The following is a 17402-nucleotide window of genomic DNA, read 5'->3' on the forward strand; positions in this document are numbered from 1 at the left end:
CTTTCTCTGTCGGAAGGCAGTGATTTACGCGCGTAAATGTCCTCAAGAACAGGAGAACGAGCACTTGATTTCATACTGCTGAAGCAGCTCACTTTTAGATCCAAACTAGTGACGAGCAGTACATACACCCCGTGACTGAGGTCTTAGCGAAACACGGCGTTTTCACACAGGGGAGCACCTCCCGCACGGAGGATTTACCCCGACGTGTCCGCGGGAGCGCGGTATTTCCCGCTGGGAAATGCGGGCTCCCGGCGGCCGTCGCGCCCGGGACGGCCGTGTGTGGGACCGACCTGCCCCGCTCAGTCCCTCCCGGGAGCGCCCTACCTGCGGCGGGGCGGCGCAGGAAGGGGGCGGCGCGGCGGGGCGGCGGTTCCGGGCACGTCGCGTTCCTCGCCCCGGGACCCGCCGCGCCCCATGGCCGCTCCGCAGGACCCGCTGCCCCCAGGTGAGGCCGGCGCCGCGGGGAGCCGGGCGGGCGGGCGGGGGTGCCCCGAGGGGCGGCGGCCGCTGCCGGGGTCCCCAGGGGTCCGGGGCCGGCGATGCACGGGGTGCGGCCCGCGGCGCCCATCCCGGGCCAGGCAGACCCGGGGCCGCGGCTCCTGGGAGCCAGGTGAGGAGCGTAGCCCCGGCCGGGCTGAAAAGAGGTTGTTAGTTGCTCCCTTCCCCCTCCGCACACGCTAATTAAGTATGGTAATAATTTATCATGTGCTCTGCTGGTGTGATTTAGTGCAACTTGTCATGTCGAAGCCTGCTCCAGCATTTAGCGTGTAAGTTAGTTTGCGCTAGTTAATAGCATGTTAAAAAGACCTTTTTCAAAGACATTAACTTAGAATCCCAGAGCTCGGGTGGCTACGAAGTCCACACGCATTAACTTACATAGTAATGGTAAGGGTGCAAATGACTTCTAAGTACCTCACCTGTGGGGTGCCAGCATTACAGATTTTTCCATACCTATCTGCTCACATAGGGACAAAGTTTTGAGTAGTTAACAGTAAACAAAAATGCACAAGTGCTGATGGACTTAAACTTTTCAGGATACTGAATATTCTAGTGTAATTTGCCATATCTTCTCCTCCTATTCACATCTGAAATTCATCTATTGCTTCTAGTCAACATTTTTCATTTGGGTTTAATCAAAGGGTTCATCTCTATGAGCATCATTAGTATTAGAGTGATCACTTGTTTAAGTTGTGGTAAGTGAAAACTCTTAATGTGTGTGCCCAGCCTTGGTGTGAAAAAGGTCTTACGAGCATGGTTGAAGTATGTAACTACAACCGACCTTAGGTGCTTCACTCACTACTGGTGGTGTCAAGACTGTGTTGCAGAGAAAAACTGTAACAGAGGGGAATATTATCTCAGCTAATTGATGCTTTGTGAACCCCCTCCTGCTTAAAGGTCAGAATGCTGAGGTCTGTAAAACTCACTTTCAGACTTCCTTCTAATGCAAGGGTGAAAAGCAGAAAAACTGTTTGCACTGGTAAGTGCAGAGCATTGCATCCCCATTAAAGTAGCAGTACTGAACAGAGAGAAAAGGTGGGGATTGGTACGAGTCTGCCACTCTTCTTACAGACTGGTCATACTGGATGGGCCCTGGCAGAGCTGTGGCAGCTGCTGAGCTGTGTGGCAGAAATGAACTTCAGGAGCAACCACTGAACCTGACTTATGTCTTTTAAATGTTGTCTATTGTTTGTGTTGTGTCAGCGGCAAGTAGAGTGGTAGTGATTTTGTGAGGGGTCCCAGGTAGTATTGTTATGAAGCTGTCTGTCAAAGTAACCATGAAATCAGTCAGTCAGTCAGATGATACCCTCATTTCCTGTTGGCCTTTCAGCATGCAAAACTGTGGATGGTTTACATCTGAGATAAACAGAACTTTCCTCCCTACTGCTTTGTGCACCTGTGTCCAGCTCTATCACACGAGCTGTGGAATGTTGGGGAAGAGGGAAGGGACATTCTAATTGCCTTATTCATAATAAAATACTAGGTCTGTGGTTTTAAGATTATTTGCCTACTATGAGTGGTCAACAGGACCATGGTGAATCATCTGCAACCCAATACGTAGAGCCTTTAATCTTAGGTGCAAATATACATACACGGCACTTTAAAAAAATTTGGGACTTGGTAGTGCTCTGCAACCTAAACAAAACAATGGAAATTACTATTCTTCATAAAGAACTATTAAATAAAGGGAAGCAATTGAGGTACAGAAAATGAAATACAATTTTAAAATACTTTTCAGGATGGATGCTAAGCAAGAAACATGCAGAGTCACAGATTCCCATGACTGTGTTTATGTGTGAGACCTAGAAAGCAGGAGTCAGAGGTACCACCCTGTACCCCATCACCTCTTGTAGAGATACCCTTGGGTCTGTGAAGTCCTTATTTCAAATGCCTGTATTCTCTGAGCTTCTCCAATTTTTTCAGTGCTTCCCTCTGGATTGTGGAAACTAAGTTACCAGTGTCCAAATATACCTTGGTGTCTTGGAGATGTAACAGAGGACAGGGGACAGAGCCCTTGCCATAGCTACAGTAGCCAGTGAGATTCACCAGGGCATGGACATTCTGTGGGGTCTGCTTTCATCTGCCTCAAGGCTCCTCTGACATGGGAAAAACGAAGTTCCAGGGGTTTTTTTTGTTTGTTTGGCTGGGGTTTTTTTTGTTTTGTTTTGGGTTTTTTTTTTGTTTTTTTTTTTTTTTTTTTTGTAATTCATCTAAGAATCTGTAAAGAGGAGCTGAAAGGCCTCCAGAATAAACCAACAATAAAGTGCATGCTTTGCCACTGGGTTGGTAAAACAGTGAGACTAGGGATGCCTGGGCTGGCCTTCTTCCCTAGAACCTTTCTTTGGCTCCCAGTGCCTCCTTGTTTTTCAGTTTTCCTTTACCGGGTGGGCTTCTCTTTGCCCCAGCTTCATTTCTGGTTCCTCTGCAGCTTTCCACTACAGTTCCCACTAGGGAGCCTCTATTTTTGGCCCTACTCTCAATCAATGTCTTATGCCAGCTTATTTTATTTTCCCATATCCTGGTGACTCTCAACCTCTCTGCATTTGAGAGTTTGTGCTGACTCTTGCTATCAGGACAGGCTTTATCCAGAACAGTTTTGTTAATACCATGTTTCTGGAGCAGGGATTTCATATTTACCAAAAAGTACACATGACAACATGGGGTTTTAGATTGGTTTTGAGTTTTTTTCCTCTTCTGTATATGGCTTCCTAATTTGCAGTGTGAACAATGCTCATCTGCAATTTCATAGGCCCCTGCCTTTTAAAAACATTCAGTGTGCAAAGACTGTGCTCAGCCCTTCTCATCTGACCCCTCTGATCATGTGCCACCTGCCTGGACAATGCCTGTGGATTTCCTGGGGGCTCTAGCACTGAGAAAGGCTTTACCTGAAATCTCAGGGACACCCAGGAACTGCTGCTGGTGCGGCTGCCTCACAGAAGCAAGAGGGGGAACAACTCTGTCCCACTGCTGCCACCTTTTTTATTTTCAGTTTATTGTGCTGTCTTGCACTGGTTAGCACTGCAGCTTGTTCTGTTGTATTGAGTGGATTTGTAGGAGCTGGTCACCAAATAAGCAATTATGCTGAATATGAGCTGGTTAGAATAGTGTCTGTGTAACTTCTGTTCTGTTTTGGGGCTCACTGTTTGTACTGTGTGCTTTGTAGTTAATTTCTGTGACTCTAAATCCACTGGTGTTAATATTCCAAAGAAGGTAATCACCAAATACTGATTACAATCATGTCTTACTGGTTGCAGCTGAAAACTTAGTGTGTACTTCCAGTAAGTGACTTTTAGAGTAAGAGTGACAAGAGTGAAGATCTTACCACATAATTTAAAATGTTTTTCTATTTTTGTAAACATTTATACTTATCAACAGAAGAGACTTCTCAAAAATATGGCAGGATGATGTTAAATTACAGGCGTAGTTTTGTGAATCCTGACTTCTGTATGAGATTTGTTTCAGATTCTCTGTGCACTTGTGGTCAATACCCCACTAGTATTTGTCAATTTAGCTAGGGGGGGTTAACATTTCATGATTCACCTGCAGGTACTTTGAAGATTTATTTTGTTTTTCTTTTGATATTAATATAGTTGAAGTTTATAGTTCTATTGTATACAAATAATTAATATTTTCCTCAACTGTTTTTGAATTAGTATCTTAAATTTTCTATTGTAATCTGGTGTTTGTTATAGTATTAATTTTTGTTGTAGTGGGTATGTTTGTTTCCTGTTTGAATTATTTCTTTGAGGAAAAAATTGAATGCTGTCAATAGGAAAACAGAACTTAGCTTTAAGAAATTTACTGTATTTTGTTATTTATTGCTGAAATGTTTTGTGATTTTTTTCACAAAAATAATTCAGGATTTTAATTTAGGTCTATCTTTTGTTAGGGTAGAGTTGGGTTTCCTTGTTGCATGTAGTCTCTCATCTCAGTGCTAGTAGTTCTGACATTTTCCAGTTTGTCATGTTTTCTTGTGGAAATATGACATAATGTATGTAATGGCTGCATTGTTACATTTTATCTTGGTCAGACAAAGAGGCAAAATATGAATTGGCAGAAAGACTTTGATGATTATGCAAGGATAAAGCTTTCTTATCTCCAGCAGATCATGCAGCAAAAGAGCCAGTGGAGGATACGGATCCAAGCACTCTTTCCTTAACAATGGTATGTGTTTCTGGTCTAGTGCGGTTGAAATCATTACAGCTCTCTATGGTTATGTAATGCAGCAGTGAGAAAAAACATTCAAGGATGCTAACTCAAACTGTGAGTGTATATACAAGATTTTGCTTATCTGTTTGACTGCACAAACAAACTTTAATTTACTAACCTGTGCAGTTAAAGTGTAAGTAAACATACCAACAGGTGCATCAGGTGAATTGGATGGTATCAGTGGAGCTGTCCATGGGATAACTTCCAGAGGCTGTGGCAGTGCCATCTCTTTAATTTAAAAAAGCCCCAACTGAGACAAACTGGGCTGATGTTCTTCTGCCTATACAGTTTGGAGGGATAAAAAAACCCACATAGGGCTTAAAAGTTCAATAGTACTAAGCTCTTCTTATTCCTGTAGCTGGTCTGAAGTCATGGCAAGGTCGGATCCGAGAGCGGTGCCTTAGGCAGGCACGGCTGCGCCTCGGGAGGGACCAAACCGCGCCCTCTGGTGTTCGCTGGCGCACGAGCACCGCTTGTGTCGGGATCTCAAACATCCCAGTCCCGTGCCGAGGTGGGACTAGAAGTAGTACGAAATTCTATGAACACTTTTTAAAAATGTGGCTTTCCATAAAAGCCAAACCTACTTTCACATAAGGGTGGGGGCCACAGGGAAGGCGGTAAACTTCAGGTACAATAGTAAGTTATGTCATGCCTGGGAATCAGTAGCTGTTTCCTTAAACTCAGTAATAAGTTTCCTATTGCATCTTAATCAGCTATGTAAGTTTAGAGCAGAAGGGGAAAATATATATATTTTTTCAATGCAGTAACATTTTATTAAAGGCCTAATATGCTAAAAGAGAATTTGAAGTCATCTTTGTTCCTCCTGGCATGAGTTACATTTTCAAGATTATCTTACTAGTTCAGTAGAAAATTTCTTTCCTAAACTCTGCTTTTTCACTAAAAATAGCTTTAAAAGTACTGTAGCAAAGCAGCAATCTCTATTACTCGTTCATGTACTAATCAGTAGTGTTAGTAGCATCTCAGTTCCCACAAGTGTAACTGTATCTGATGGTGAACAGATCAACTAGTAGCGACTTGAGAGATACAACTATAATTATGCACTTAGAAGACTGCATAAAGAAAGTGTATATACATACTCCTTCCTCAGCATAATTACACTCAAAATAGTGAACATCTGTGTTTCTTGCCTTTTTGTGACAGACTGAAAAATATCCTGTCCAAGACACAGGAGTACCTAAGGGTAAGTATTTTGAATTCTGTTTATTCAGATATCATTGATCTATGTTGTTATCTGCAAAAAAAACAGTGGTGTTACCCAACAGATTGAAATACTCATACTTTTTGCTAGATATTTATGTTTTAAATGTAATGCCCTCTTTATTTTTAAGGTCAGTTTGGTGTGTATATCTAACTTTTGAAATTTCCTTCAAAGCTTAGTTTTGATCTATAAGTCAGTCTAAAACTATCATCATAAGACTTGGGTTCTCAGTCTGGAAGGAAAAAAAGTGGTGCCATTGAAAGACAGGGTTCAGACAACAGGTGGTAGACATCATAATGGTGACTTTGAAGGGATTACTGCTGCCTTCATGTTGTTAGAAACACAATCAAGAAATACCTTCCAGGTCTTTTGCCTCTGACTGCATTCCCAGCCTTATAACCAGGCAACTCTTAGTGCCATCTTTTACCTTCAGCAGGTGTTAATACCATCTGCTGGGGAACCTACTATTAGGCCCACTCTACACAAGTCCCTGCCTCTCCTTGCTGAAAATGGAGTGAGGGAGTGCAGGTTCTGAAGTCAAATACATGGATTACACAGTGTGAATATCCTCTTTATGTTTCCTTGACATGTGGGGTGGGTTTTTTCTTGTCATCCCCGGCTTCACCATTGACCTTTGTCCAGGGAATGCACTGGCAGGGGCTTGGTTGAAAAGCACTCTGCAGGTAGTGTGTTCTCTGTCCTGTGTTGCACAGCAGGTCTACAGTGGGACAGACACAGGAAACCAGGCTAGTCACACTGGAAACTTCTGCTGAGGAGTGTGAGCAGTATGCCACTGGGGGTTAAAGAAAGGGTGGAGATTATTCTGGGGCTTGAGAAAACCAGACAGAGGAAATGAGCACTCTTCAGAACTGCTGCTCAGCAGGGAAGGATAATGTGGGATGAAGACTATACGAAATCATAAACTAGTTTCTGTTTATTTGCGGTCAGGTGGTTTGGTCCTTCAAAATTGTTTATTAGCACTACAGCAATTACACTGGAACATTCTTTTCCGTGTCCTGTTTTTTATTTCACCTGTGACATTACATCCTCCTCAAAATTAGTTAGATAAATTCCTAAATTTCAAATTTGTCAAGGTTGTTTGAAATCCAAAATTGCATATTCTAAATGCATCTATTTTAAAAAGGAAAGCTAAGACATAAGTAGAAAGGTCAGCACTTCCTGTAAAAAGGAAGTGCACTTGGTTTATATTTAATTTTCGTTTTTGCTTCCTCTTACTAAGTGTAAGAAGATGTAACTACTAATATAGCTTGACATTTCCCCTTTGAAGTTGAATGTGATACAAATACCTCTTAGTATTCTGTTCATTTCTGTGAATTTAATTTTGTCCCTGAGAATGGCTTTTCATAGCTATTTCTATTAAAAATAGAAACTTAGAAGTATGAGTCTGTGAACTAAAAATTGTAACAGAAGTGCAGGTCTGATTCTGTGTAACACGCAATTATGTTTGATTCAGAGTTAATGATTGAACAGACAGTGCACTGGTGAGAGTGGCTGTCTGTTGCTTTTATTGGCCAATTAATTAATGGGCCGTTTTGGAGCCATAACTTATTACAGTTCTTGGCACCCTTTACTGAATATGAAATAAAATGGAGTTGAGGGAACTTTTTGTCTTGTAGGGGTTGCCTTAGTGTTTATCATGATTTGATAATTCTACTTCCACTCAAATACAGAACAAATTTCACACATATTATTTCCACAGTTTTGGTTCTCATGCTCTGCATTTTTAGATAGACTTTGTTTTGTTTTGGGCTTTTTTGTTGTTGTCTCTGACGTACTGTCATAAAGAATAATGATGATCCTCTACTAAACGTTGACATTACTGGGGATGAAATATCTTTCAACAGTCTTATAAAACCAGAAAAAGAGGAAAATCATGATTTTTGATTTTCTTTTTCTTTCAAGTGTAAGGATAAATTCTTTGATTCAGATCAATTTCTTGAGTGAGATAAGAAAATATTTCTTCTTTCTGTTTTGTGATGAATCATGAAGATAATAGAAGTTCTTCAATGAGATCTTACCATTAAACAAACAGCAAATGGAAACATACCAGCACTACAAATGTAGTCACCCCCATGGAGCGTTCTTGTATGTAAAAACATGTAGAATATAACCTTTTTTAAGCCTGTGTTAATGGTTGGTCAGCACCTGACTTAGGGGAATTATGCAAATGGTTTAAAGAGGAGGACCTTACTAATCATGCAGAGTGAAATTTGTCCATTTTTGCACAAGGTTCACAAAGGGTTTATGTATCCTTTGTATCCCATTTTGAGGGCTGAAGTGATGCTTGAAAGGTTAACAGAGTTTGTGCTGTACTAGGGAATGCTGTGCTTTTCAGTGGACTCCCAGGGCAGCTGATAAACATGCTTTGAAATGGATTATTTCAGTGCTTCAGCAAATTCCTGTGTAGTAGAAATCAGTAGGATGAGTCCAGTTCACCAAGGGGCATAATAAAAGGGAAATATTTATGCAGTACATGTTTTAACTGTCTTTTTAAGTGTGATGAGAAAAGCAAAACAAAAATTAGAGTGACTTTGACAGTCATCTTCAGCCTACTTGGATGTATTGGTTCAGTTAATATTCTGTAGTCAGCTTTCTGAAAGAAGAACATGACTCTTGCTTTAAAAATAGTGTGGTGTTTGTTTAGGAAACAACTGCTACTCTAATATCTAATCTCTGCAAGGATTATATTTCTTCTCACAGTCATGCTCTGCATGATTGTTACAGGCTCTGCTGATTTAATATTTTGGGCTTTTAATCTAGCAATTCCCAGTGTTTGATCATGATATGGAGTTGAATTTTGTATGTTAGACACCTATACTATAATTTATGTTTGATAGTCTTACTATTTAAATTTGTGTTTGAGTGGAAGACCAGTGTTTCACACTCTTTGCCTTAGATGAGGAATACCTAACAGATCAAGTTACTTTGGAAATTGCATCTGTGAACATCAAGACCCTTACATCAGATTCTGGCCTAATCCAACAGGTAAGAAAAATGATATTTGAATGTGAACTAAGTTACTGCTGTTAATGAAGTAAGTATGTTAACAAATAAATGTATTTTCAGACGATATCTGGAGAGCACAAAATTATTCAGTGAAACAGACCAGAAATTTGCTTTCTTTTCAAGAGTTTAATGAAGGGAGCTTTTGTGGAGAAGGGCAAAAAAAAGATTATTTTTTCATTAACCTATACATTTTAGTTTAAATAGGTTTTGATCAATGTATAGATGTTCCGAAGAAGAGCTGGCAAACAGTTAAGGCTTTGTCATACATGCTGTCCCTCCTTCCAGTGAAAATAAAGCCAGGCAGAGAAGAAGTGAAGAAGCAAGGAATCCTAGATTTTGCCCTTAGGGAGGCATTTTACTGTTTTGCTTTGATTTTGGGACGCTGCTCTTCCCATAGTTGAAACACTGTCCACTTTTTGTGAAATCTTGCATTGCCATAGGAAGGGCAATGCTGAGTGACTCCCATGCTCCATGGTTACCATCTTTCAAGTGAATGTTATTTGCTGAATTTCAAATTGATTCTCTTTGGGTTGAGCAGAAAACTTGGAGAAGAGAAATGAATGAGCGTTTTCCAGCAAGATGAAGAATTAAAAGGAGTTCCTAATGCCAGAGTCCCAGCTGAATTCCTTTAGAAACAAACATGGGTTTGGTATGCATTTCACAGATGATGGAGGTAACTGTTCATTCCCATCATCAAGGAGAGAGCATTTACTGGCAGCTTAGAATCACTGTAAAGATAATTCGGTGTATTAGGGTGTTAATGGTTCCACAGAGCTGGAAAACTTTCTGCTTACCTTCAGACTGTGCATAAGTTTATGGCTTTGATTAGACCTGTGGAGGATGATTGGATCTTCATCGTGGGCAAAAAATATTCTTGCTTAATGCCTTCATTTCCTGGGCAGTAATGCTACAATGTCTTATTGCAATTACATTACAAGAAAATTATCTTGAATAAACCTGAGTACATCTGACTTGATAAAAGTGGATAATGACTGATCAGTGAAAATATGAATTTTGAAAACAGATGTATGGCACAGGTAAGTATTGCTGCTTTTCTTTGTACTTTTTGCAGTACTACCCTTTCTTATTTTTTATGCCTCACAAGGCATGTATAATGACATAAGGACACTAAGGCATTGGCTTTCACAATAAGGTTTGAACTTCAGTGATTTGATAAAGTCTGGGAAATGAAGGTCAGGATGGCAGTTAAGTGAACAGTATTTTTTTTTTTTTTTTTTTTAAATTTGCTTGTTTGTTTCTTTTGAAGTAGATCTTTGGGGAGGCTGAACTGTGCTGGGTAGTTCCTCATTCTCCCCAAAGAGTTACCCTTCTGGGAATTTGCTCCTTGAGGCTCAGTAATAACATTCTGCCTTTTTAAGGAATTTGTGGGAGTGGAGACAATTACTGTAATCAGGCACTTCAGATTTAATTTTTCTTAAACTTCAGGTGCTCACATGTTGCCATGAAGGCCAAGTTTGTGTTTAAAAAGCACTATCCAGAAAAAGCTGCCATGGTAGAAAAGTAAGAAGATAATGGCAGGGCTTATTCAGTTGCAATTGGCATGCGCAGTGTTAGATCTCTCTTGAGCAGAGACCAGGCATTTTGATATTGCATGTGTGGTCTTGCAGTTTTCAGGGAGTAAAGAAATGCTGAAAACAGTATGCAAATTTTTCCTTTCTTAACAAAGTCTGTAAATATTTTGGAGAGAGTTCACCTTCTTTATAATTAGATTGTGAATGTATGCAAGCTCAGCACAGCAACTGAAACTGCCTGTATTCTATTTTTAGTGGATTTCTTAGTAAAGAAGGTGTAGCAGGTAGGACTAGAGTATCTTATTACACTGTATTGTTACCCATATGTTGGCTTGTGTTTGTATGCACAACCTGCAAAATTAAGAAGCCTGCTGTTACAGTTTCGGAAGAATTGACGCAATACAAAAAGATCAACAATACCTCATTGCAGCTATCTAAGGGGAAAATCCCCTTCTACTTTCATCTTTAAATCCTCAGCAGAAGAAAGCTATTTCACCTGGCTCCACACCTGCATAGTTAAAGTAAGGGCAGCTGCAGTTTCCCCACAGTTCTACAATCAAGGGGCTGTCCTTCCAGCTTTTTGATGTTACTAAGTAGTAGAATTGAAATGTTATAATGTGTATTACAGTCTCAGGCTGCTAAGTAATTTCAGTATGTTTAATTAGCAGACAAAACACCATTGAGGGAATGTTAACTTCAAACAGGAGGAGGGTTAGATATGAGCCGCAGGAATGTTCATGTCCACCTGTTGTCTATAAAAGCTTCCTATGTATGTAAAGAAGTCTGTAAAAAATACTCTCCACTTTGCCTAGATCAACGAAACAATCCCTTACTGCTGCTTGTTACATGCAAAATTACTGGGTTTTATGCAAAACATTTAAAAATCTTTTTAATCAAACCATATGAATTGTTAAATAGCTGTTGAGGGCTCAAGAGAGAGTTAGTCAAAAGATGCAATGCTATAGCATATCATTAATAAAAATGCTATTGTTCAGTGCATACAACCAACAGGGCAGTTTTATGAGCTGCAGCACGGAAATGCTGCCTGAAAAGACTGCAAAGACTGCAGATTGTTAGTAATTCCTCAAACTGTATGTATATTCCCTGTCTGACTTTACAAGTAGCTTGGTAGTTTTTAAGTAATCTCCTGCCGGTTGTAAATTAGTCAAATACTTATTCTGGTGTTCAATTATATTGTTTTACTTCGACTTTATATTTGTTTTCTGCTTTGTAGCCAGAAGACAAAGACACACAAAACCATACTGACGAATCACTTTCAGGTAATATGTCAGCTTTATTGTGCTACATATTTTATTCCTAGGTTTTATTTGAAAGTGCTCTTCTAAAAACTGCTGTTTGTCATAACAAATTACTGCCTGGATAATTACTGCTTATGGAGCTCATTTCATTACCAGTGTCATTTACAGCTTCCCCTTTGTTCTAAGAGGATGGTGGTCAATAATGCAGACCATACAAAATATGTAAGTTGGGCTTTCCAAATACGTTTAGTACATCTGCCTTCAGAAGTGATGTGTACATAGCTGTCAGGAGGGAGGAGAAGCTGGCAGTAGGCTGTGAGGGCTTATCCCATAATTGTGTGAGTTCTGCTGCTGGGGGGGGGGGGTGTGTGTGTGTGTGTGTATGATATACAGTTCTCTTAGTCTAACAGTAAGAAATGGAGAGTTTCTTATTAGTAAAGAAGCTTGCCTATCAGGTAGCATTAGGATCATGCAATTACTTGGGTAGGTCATCATTTGCTTGTCAGTGTCTAACACAGGGGCATCTTAGAAAAGCAGGATTCTTTATGATGCTTTTGATAGTCTTGCAGATGATATAGCACAAGAAGCAGGTTGGTTTAGTTTTGTTTACTTCTATCTGCGCCCTTTTAGACGGGTGTTTTCTTTACCCTTTCTCTTCACTGTTTCTATTGGAGGATGAAACTCACGCTGGCAACCCTGCCAGAGTAAATAAGATGAAATTCAGATAGGGTGCTCTCCTGCCCTCTAAGCTCAGTCAGAAATTTGATTGGATTATATTCATTTTGCCTTGTTTGTGTAAGTAAAGCTGGTATGAATGAAGCAAGCAAGTTTTGTCTCACTTTGTCAAGAGTTTAGGGTGCACAAGAAGAACAGAAGAGTTAACGTACATATTCCTGTAGAGAACAGCTGCAAGGCCTGTGGAATACCGGTGAGCAAGATGTCACCAGAACATGTTTCCCTTTAACAGGGAATCTAAGCGTTTGTATGGAGTTATGTGTCTGCAGCACTGTTGTTGCTGCACGTCCTAACTCGTTGAAAACTTCAGAAGTTGTCCTTGGCCTGCTAAAAAAGCAATCTTATGAACAATGTTACAAAAATAACAATAGCCTGTCCTTTCTTTAAAAATAGAATACAAAGTGCATGCAGGCATTATATTCTGGAATTTTCACACAATCTGACAATAATTACTGAAAATAAATTCATGTTTAAAAAAAAAAAAAAAGAGCCACAAAACCCCACAAACAAACAGGCTTAACAGATGCTGTGGTCCTTATGAGTAGGTGGCTCTAAGATTTGCTCTTTGCCAGAGATACAGTTCAGGCCTCTGATCCAGCACTTGTAAATTCTGTGTCACTGTTTTCTGTTGTTTTTAATCAATCTTTGGATTATTATCAGCCCATTTTTCAGAGTTTTGTTTGAAATAGGACTAGCTACTTCCCTATTTCAAGCTGTACAATTAGGCTGGAGCACAGAAACTTTAGAAAATGCTTCTAGGCTGTGTCCATTATCTACTATTTGGAAATACCAGATTCTCCCTGCTTTCAAAAAGGAGCAGGGAGAGTTAAGGTCTGCAGTCAAATGCTCAGACTGTGTCCTACACTGCTGCAATGTTAAAGGTCTTGGTATTAGAGTTTCACTAGAGGTATGACTCGAACTGGTTTCTGCATGCCTTTATGGCTTATTTTTATATAATATAGTCTGATAGCACCACATTGTTCCCAGTTTTGGGGACATACTGACTATGGTGTATAGGAGATTTCTAAATGGCAATTTTCAGTATCTGATGCAGATTTAAGAACACATCACCACCACTTTCCAGCAACCTGGTATTTTTATTTTTCTCACACATGGAGGAGTATGCACTGTATTCCTTTTCATGATATACATTTAAAATAGGCTTTGTTGGTTAAACAGGGATAGTTTTTATTGTAAGAGCCCTTACAAAGCAGAGGAACATTTCTACTTTTTCATTGTGTTAAAGTACTAGATGTTAGTTATGTTTGGATCTGTCAGAAGAGATTCTCCTGGTGCACATATTTCACGTTGTTACGAAGGCCGCAGCTCAGAAATGTTTCCTTCATTCTACAACACACAAATACAAGATGCATAGAATGTACACATAATCCTGTTGGTGATTTAAGTGGGGATATGGCAGATTCAAGGAAGCTACATGGTTCCAAAAACAAAAAAGGGGACTATCCTAGCTCACACACTGCATTGAATCCTATGTATTTTCTATAAAAGTATAAATATGGTACTTTCAAGATTACTGTCCTTTTGATTGAAGCCACTGAACGTAATGAAGAGAGAAGTTTTAGAAAGTTAATTTCATGAGTTCTTCATAAGGAAGGGCATTGCATATCACTATTCTGACTTTTTCAGAAGCAATTCAAAGCAACATAATACTCCTCAATCCTTTATGCTTTTAACTTTTTGTTCCCGATGATGCCACAGCAATACATCCTAATTTCTTCCCATGTAATGGTTTTCACTGCAGATCTCAAGAAAACCTGCAAGGAAAATGTCACCTGCTCCCTGTGCTTATTCCGTGCACCGACCATCAGTGACATGCTCAATGATGAGGACTTGTTGTACACAGTGAGGCTAAAGCTGGATCCCTGCCATCCAACAGTGAAAAACTGGAGAAATTTAGCAAGCAAGTGGGGGATGACTTATGATGAATTGTGTTTCCTTGAACAAAAGCCCCAAAGTCCCACCTTGGAGTTCTTGCTACGGAATAGCGACCGGACTGTGGAGCAGCTGATTGATCTCTGTAAATTTTATAAGAGAATTGATGTTGTGAAAGTGCTGCTGAAATGGGTGGAGGAGGAATGGCCCAAGAGAGGGAACAGAACTTACCAGAATGACTTCTAGGTCAAAGAAAGTTGTTAGTCTGTATGTGTTAAAAGCTGGGACTAGCTACCACTAATACATTGGAAGTTTCCCTTGCAAGAGAGAGAAAGCCTGTACTGAGGGTTTGTATACTGTGTAAGCTTTATCTACTGTATACACAAATGTATGTTTTATGCCCTCAGGGTTGCAAAGATAACCTTCCAGAAGTGGATGGAATCATCCAGATTGTGTTCTTGAGTCTGCACATACCATCAGTTTCTTTGCTGCTGTTCACAACCTTCCTGGACCGAAAAGGAATCAAAAGGCCAGACCAGTGTTTTTACTGCAGCAGTTGTGAACCGTATCAGTTGTGTGCTGTTGCTTTTGGGGAAAGCCACTGTTAGAAGGCAAGTCTCTTGGCCTTATTGGTAGCCGTTCCACAATTTTGTGTGTTCTACCTAGTACAAGATGAGGTGGAATCTTTTTCTTCCTTTTTTGTTGTTTTTTAAGCTTTGTGACACTGTTTTTGGCACAGGAACACCTCAATGTTCCAGGCAGTAATTTGGATCTGCATGTTACAATTAACTGAATATTCAACATCACATTTGAGCAAATTAAGTCTCTTTTATGAACAAGAGTAGGCATTAAACAATAACAGATGTTAAACAAAATAATTACTCATATGCTACTACATAATAGGGCATATCTTTACCCTAAGAAGAAATCATGCAATTCAGAGAGACTTTTCAGCCCATAACATTTAGGGGCCAAAAGAACCAATTTAAAGGCTCTATGCTTGAAATTACTTTCCAAAGGTTTAAAGACAGTGTACGCTCTTGAGTGCACGTATCAAATGCCTCTCACTTTGCAGTGCGAGGTGATGGCACCACAGGGTATCGTTATTATTGACTGTAACTTCCCTTTTCACTGGCTGTGGTTTTCTTTACAGTCCTGTGGGTTGGCCTACATTCTGTCCCACACCAAGGTAGTTGCACTCTTGTGTGAAACTAGCACTATATTTTGATTAAAGCCACTCTGATGAAAAATTAACAGCTGAATTCACCTACAGCCCAGGTGGATGGTTATTAAAGCACTTACAGTGATTTAGACTGATTTTTTTAAAAGGATTTTGATGCTCTGAATTACACTGTTTACATTTTAAATGTTTCAGAAATTGGCCTTTTTCCTACCATTCTTCTGACGTGTCAGACAATGTAGTATGTACATAGGTGTATATACCAAAGCAGTGGTCAAGATGTGGGGCAAAACTAGAATGGGGTGCAGGTTGATACACTGTTTACTTTTCTCGAGTAGAAATAGTAAGAATTAGTAGCAAAGCTGAGGGAACTCTAATGCTGTATGCTGAGTTTCTTACTGTAAGAGATTGAAAAGGAGCCTCTAGTAACACTTTACTGAAGATACTGAGAGATATGGTTACAGAGGAGCTAGAAGTAAAGACTAACATTTTCACTGGCAGGCACTTGTTCTGGGCTGACATAAAATTATTTTAGTGACTTCAAGAAGCTGAAAGTCTTGTTTCAGGGTAAAGAGATTGACCTAAATTTGAGGTTTGAATTTTTAATTTTTTTATAAAAGACTGAAATTTGTAATGAATTTTTTTAACCATTCCTCAAAAAAAGCTGCTACTCTTTAGAACTCTTGTTTTCTAGCTGTATTTTAAGGAGGAAATTTTACTGCTCTGTCTTGTTGGGGCTGCAGCTCAAGTGTTTCATGATTCTCTCCTAGGAACTGGGGTTTCCCAATAGATGTCTGTCAGCTTGTTACTTTTGCAAATAATCTTCTGTATTGAGTTAGATGCTCTAGATTCAGCTTTGGGGACTACTGCTGTGGCTGGACTTCCTGCTATTTTCAGTTCCTGCAGAGGCATCCACTGCCTACGTGCAAAGAGCTCATATTGCAGCTTGTCCAACATAATTCCCATACCTTGGGCTGACTGCATGCATGATTTAGGATCATATGTCTGTATGTTAACTTGTTCTTCTGAGTGATGAGTGCTGGCATATATGCCCACAGCTTTTCTCTCCCATAACATACCACAGGTATATCTGTGTGGTACTATAATATGCTCTGCTTTGGTAGATCCAGACCAGCTAGGAGAAGAATCACATAAGAATCAGAATGGGAATATGAAATGATGCAGTAGCATTCCTGGATCAACTGAAATCGACTCCTTTTCCTGACTTCTGGCTAAAACTTGTAAAATTTTGAAGAAACTCTGTTGTCTTGTGAAGATGAGTTTGATCCCTTGAAGCTCTTCAAAAGTCAATGTCAGCTGCAAGAGTTCACATCTGATGGAAATAAAGCTGCTTCTGAGAGTTCATAGGTGGATTCTGTATAAATTCAGCTCTGAAGGTTGAAAATGTTAGCCTTAAACTTCACCACACACTGGATTACTCATTACTATACTTGAAATACTTTTTTTCCCTCTTTGTGTGGCAGAAATGGAGAGGTACACACTCTTTTTTTAGTTTTATATCTGTTTACAAGATATTGGTTCTGAGTGTTCAATTTATTCTTATATTTTCTGTTATAATGTGTACTATTTTTAGAAGAAATATAGATTGTCAGTGTTTGACTTTATTGTATTTGTTTTTATTACAGCTAGGAAAACAGCTGTTTTCCTTCTCACCAGTCACCTTGAAATTACTGAACTATCAATTAGTTGTGCTGTATAAAAAATACCTTCTAGATGAAATTCATGGCACCTTAAAGCACTTATGTTTGCAACAGATACTGCTGTTCAAGAAAGGAAGATGCATTTTTAAATCTTTTCCATATGAAAAATGAGTTGATTTTGATAAGATG

At 39.6% G+C, this 17402-nt stretch overlaps 1 protein-coding gene across 5 annotated transcripts; it reads left to right on the forward strand.

The window, feature by feature from the left end:
- Positions 1 to 339: 339 nt before the first annotated feature.
- On the forward strand, positions 340 to 17177 carry EDARADD (EDAR associated death domain). Of its 5 annotated transcripts, none has more exons than XM_039569878.1 (6): positions 340 to 445; positions 4604 to 4662; positions 5869 to 5908; positions 8811 to 8932; positions 11720 to 11765; positions 14242 to 17177. In XM_039569878.1, exons 1-6 carry the CDS (start codon positions 415 to 417, stop codon positions 14616 to 14618), a joined length of 675 nt encoding a protein of 224 aa, XP_039425812.1. In that variant the 5' UTR covers positions 340 to 414; the 3' UTR covers positions 14619 to 17177. The 5 variants fall into 5 exon arrangements, with proteins under 5 accessions (XP_039425812.1, XP_039425814.1, XP_039425811.1 ...); XM_039569880.1 differs by having other exon boundaries at positions 8844 to 8932; XM_039569877.1 differs by having other exon boundaries at positions 366 to 445; positions 4601 to 4662.
- Positions 17178 to 17402: the final 225 nt, after the last annotated feature.

The sequence above is a fragment of the Corvus cornix genome, chromosome 3 (genome assembly GCF_000738735.6).
Source record: "Corvus cornix cornix isolate S_Up_H32 chromosome 3, ASM73873v5, whole genome shotgun sequence".
Taxonomy (NCBI): Eukaryota; Metazoa; Chordata; class Aves; order Passeriformes; family Corvidae; genus Corvus; species Corvus cornix.

Coding starts and splice junctions, on each gene's coding strand:
- EDARADD (XM_039569877.1), top strand. CDS start 415: ATGGCCGCTCCGCAGGACCCGCTGCCCCCAG. Junction 8,933..11,719: donor ATTCTGGCCTAATCCAACAG/GTAAGAAAAATG, acceptor TCTGCTTTGTAG/CCAGAAGACAAAGACACACA. Junction 11,766..14,241: donor TACTGACGAATCACTTTCAG/GTAATATGTCAG, acceptor TTTTCACTGCAG/ATCTCAAGAAAACCTGCAAG.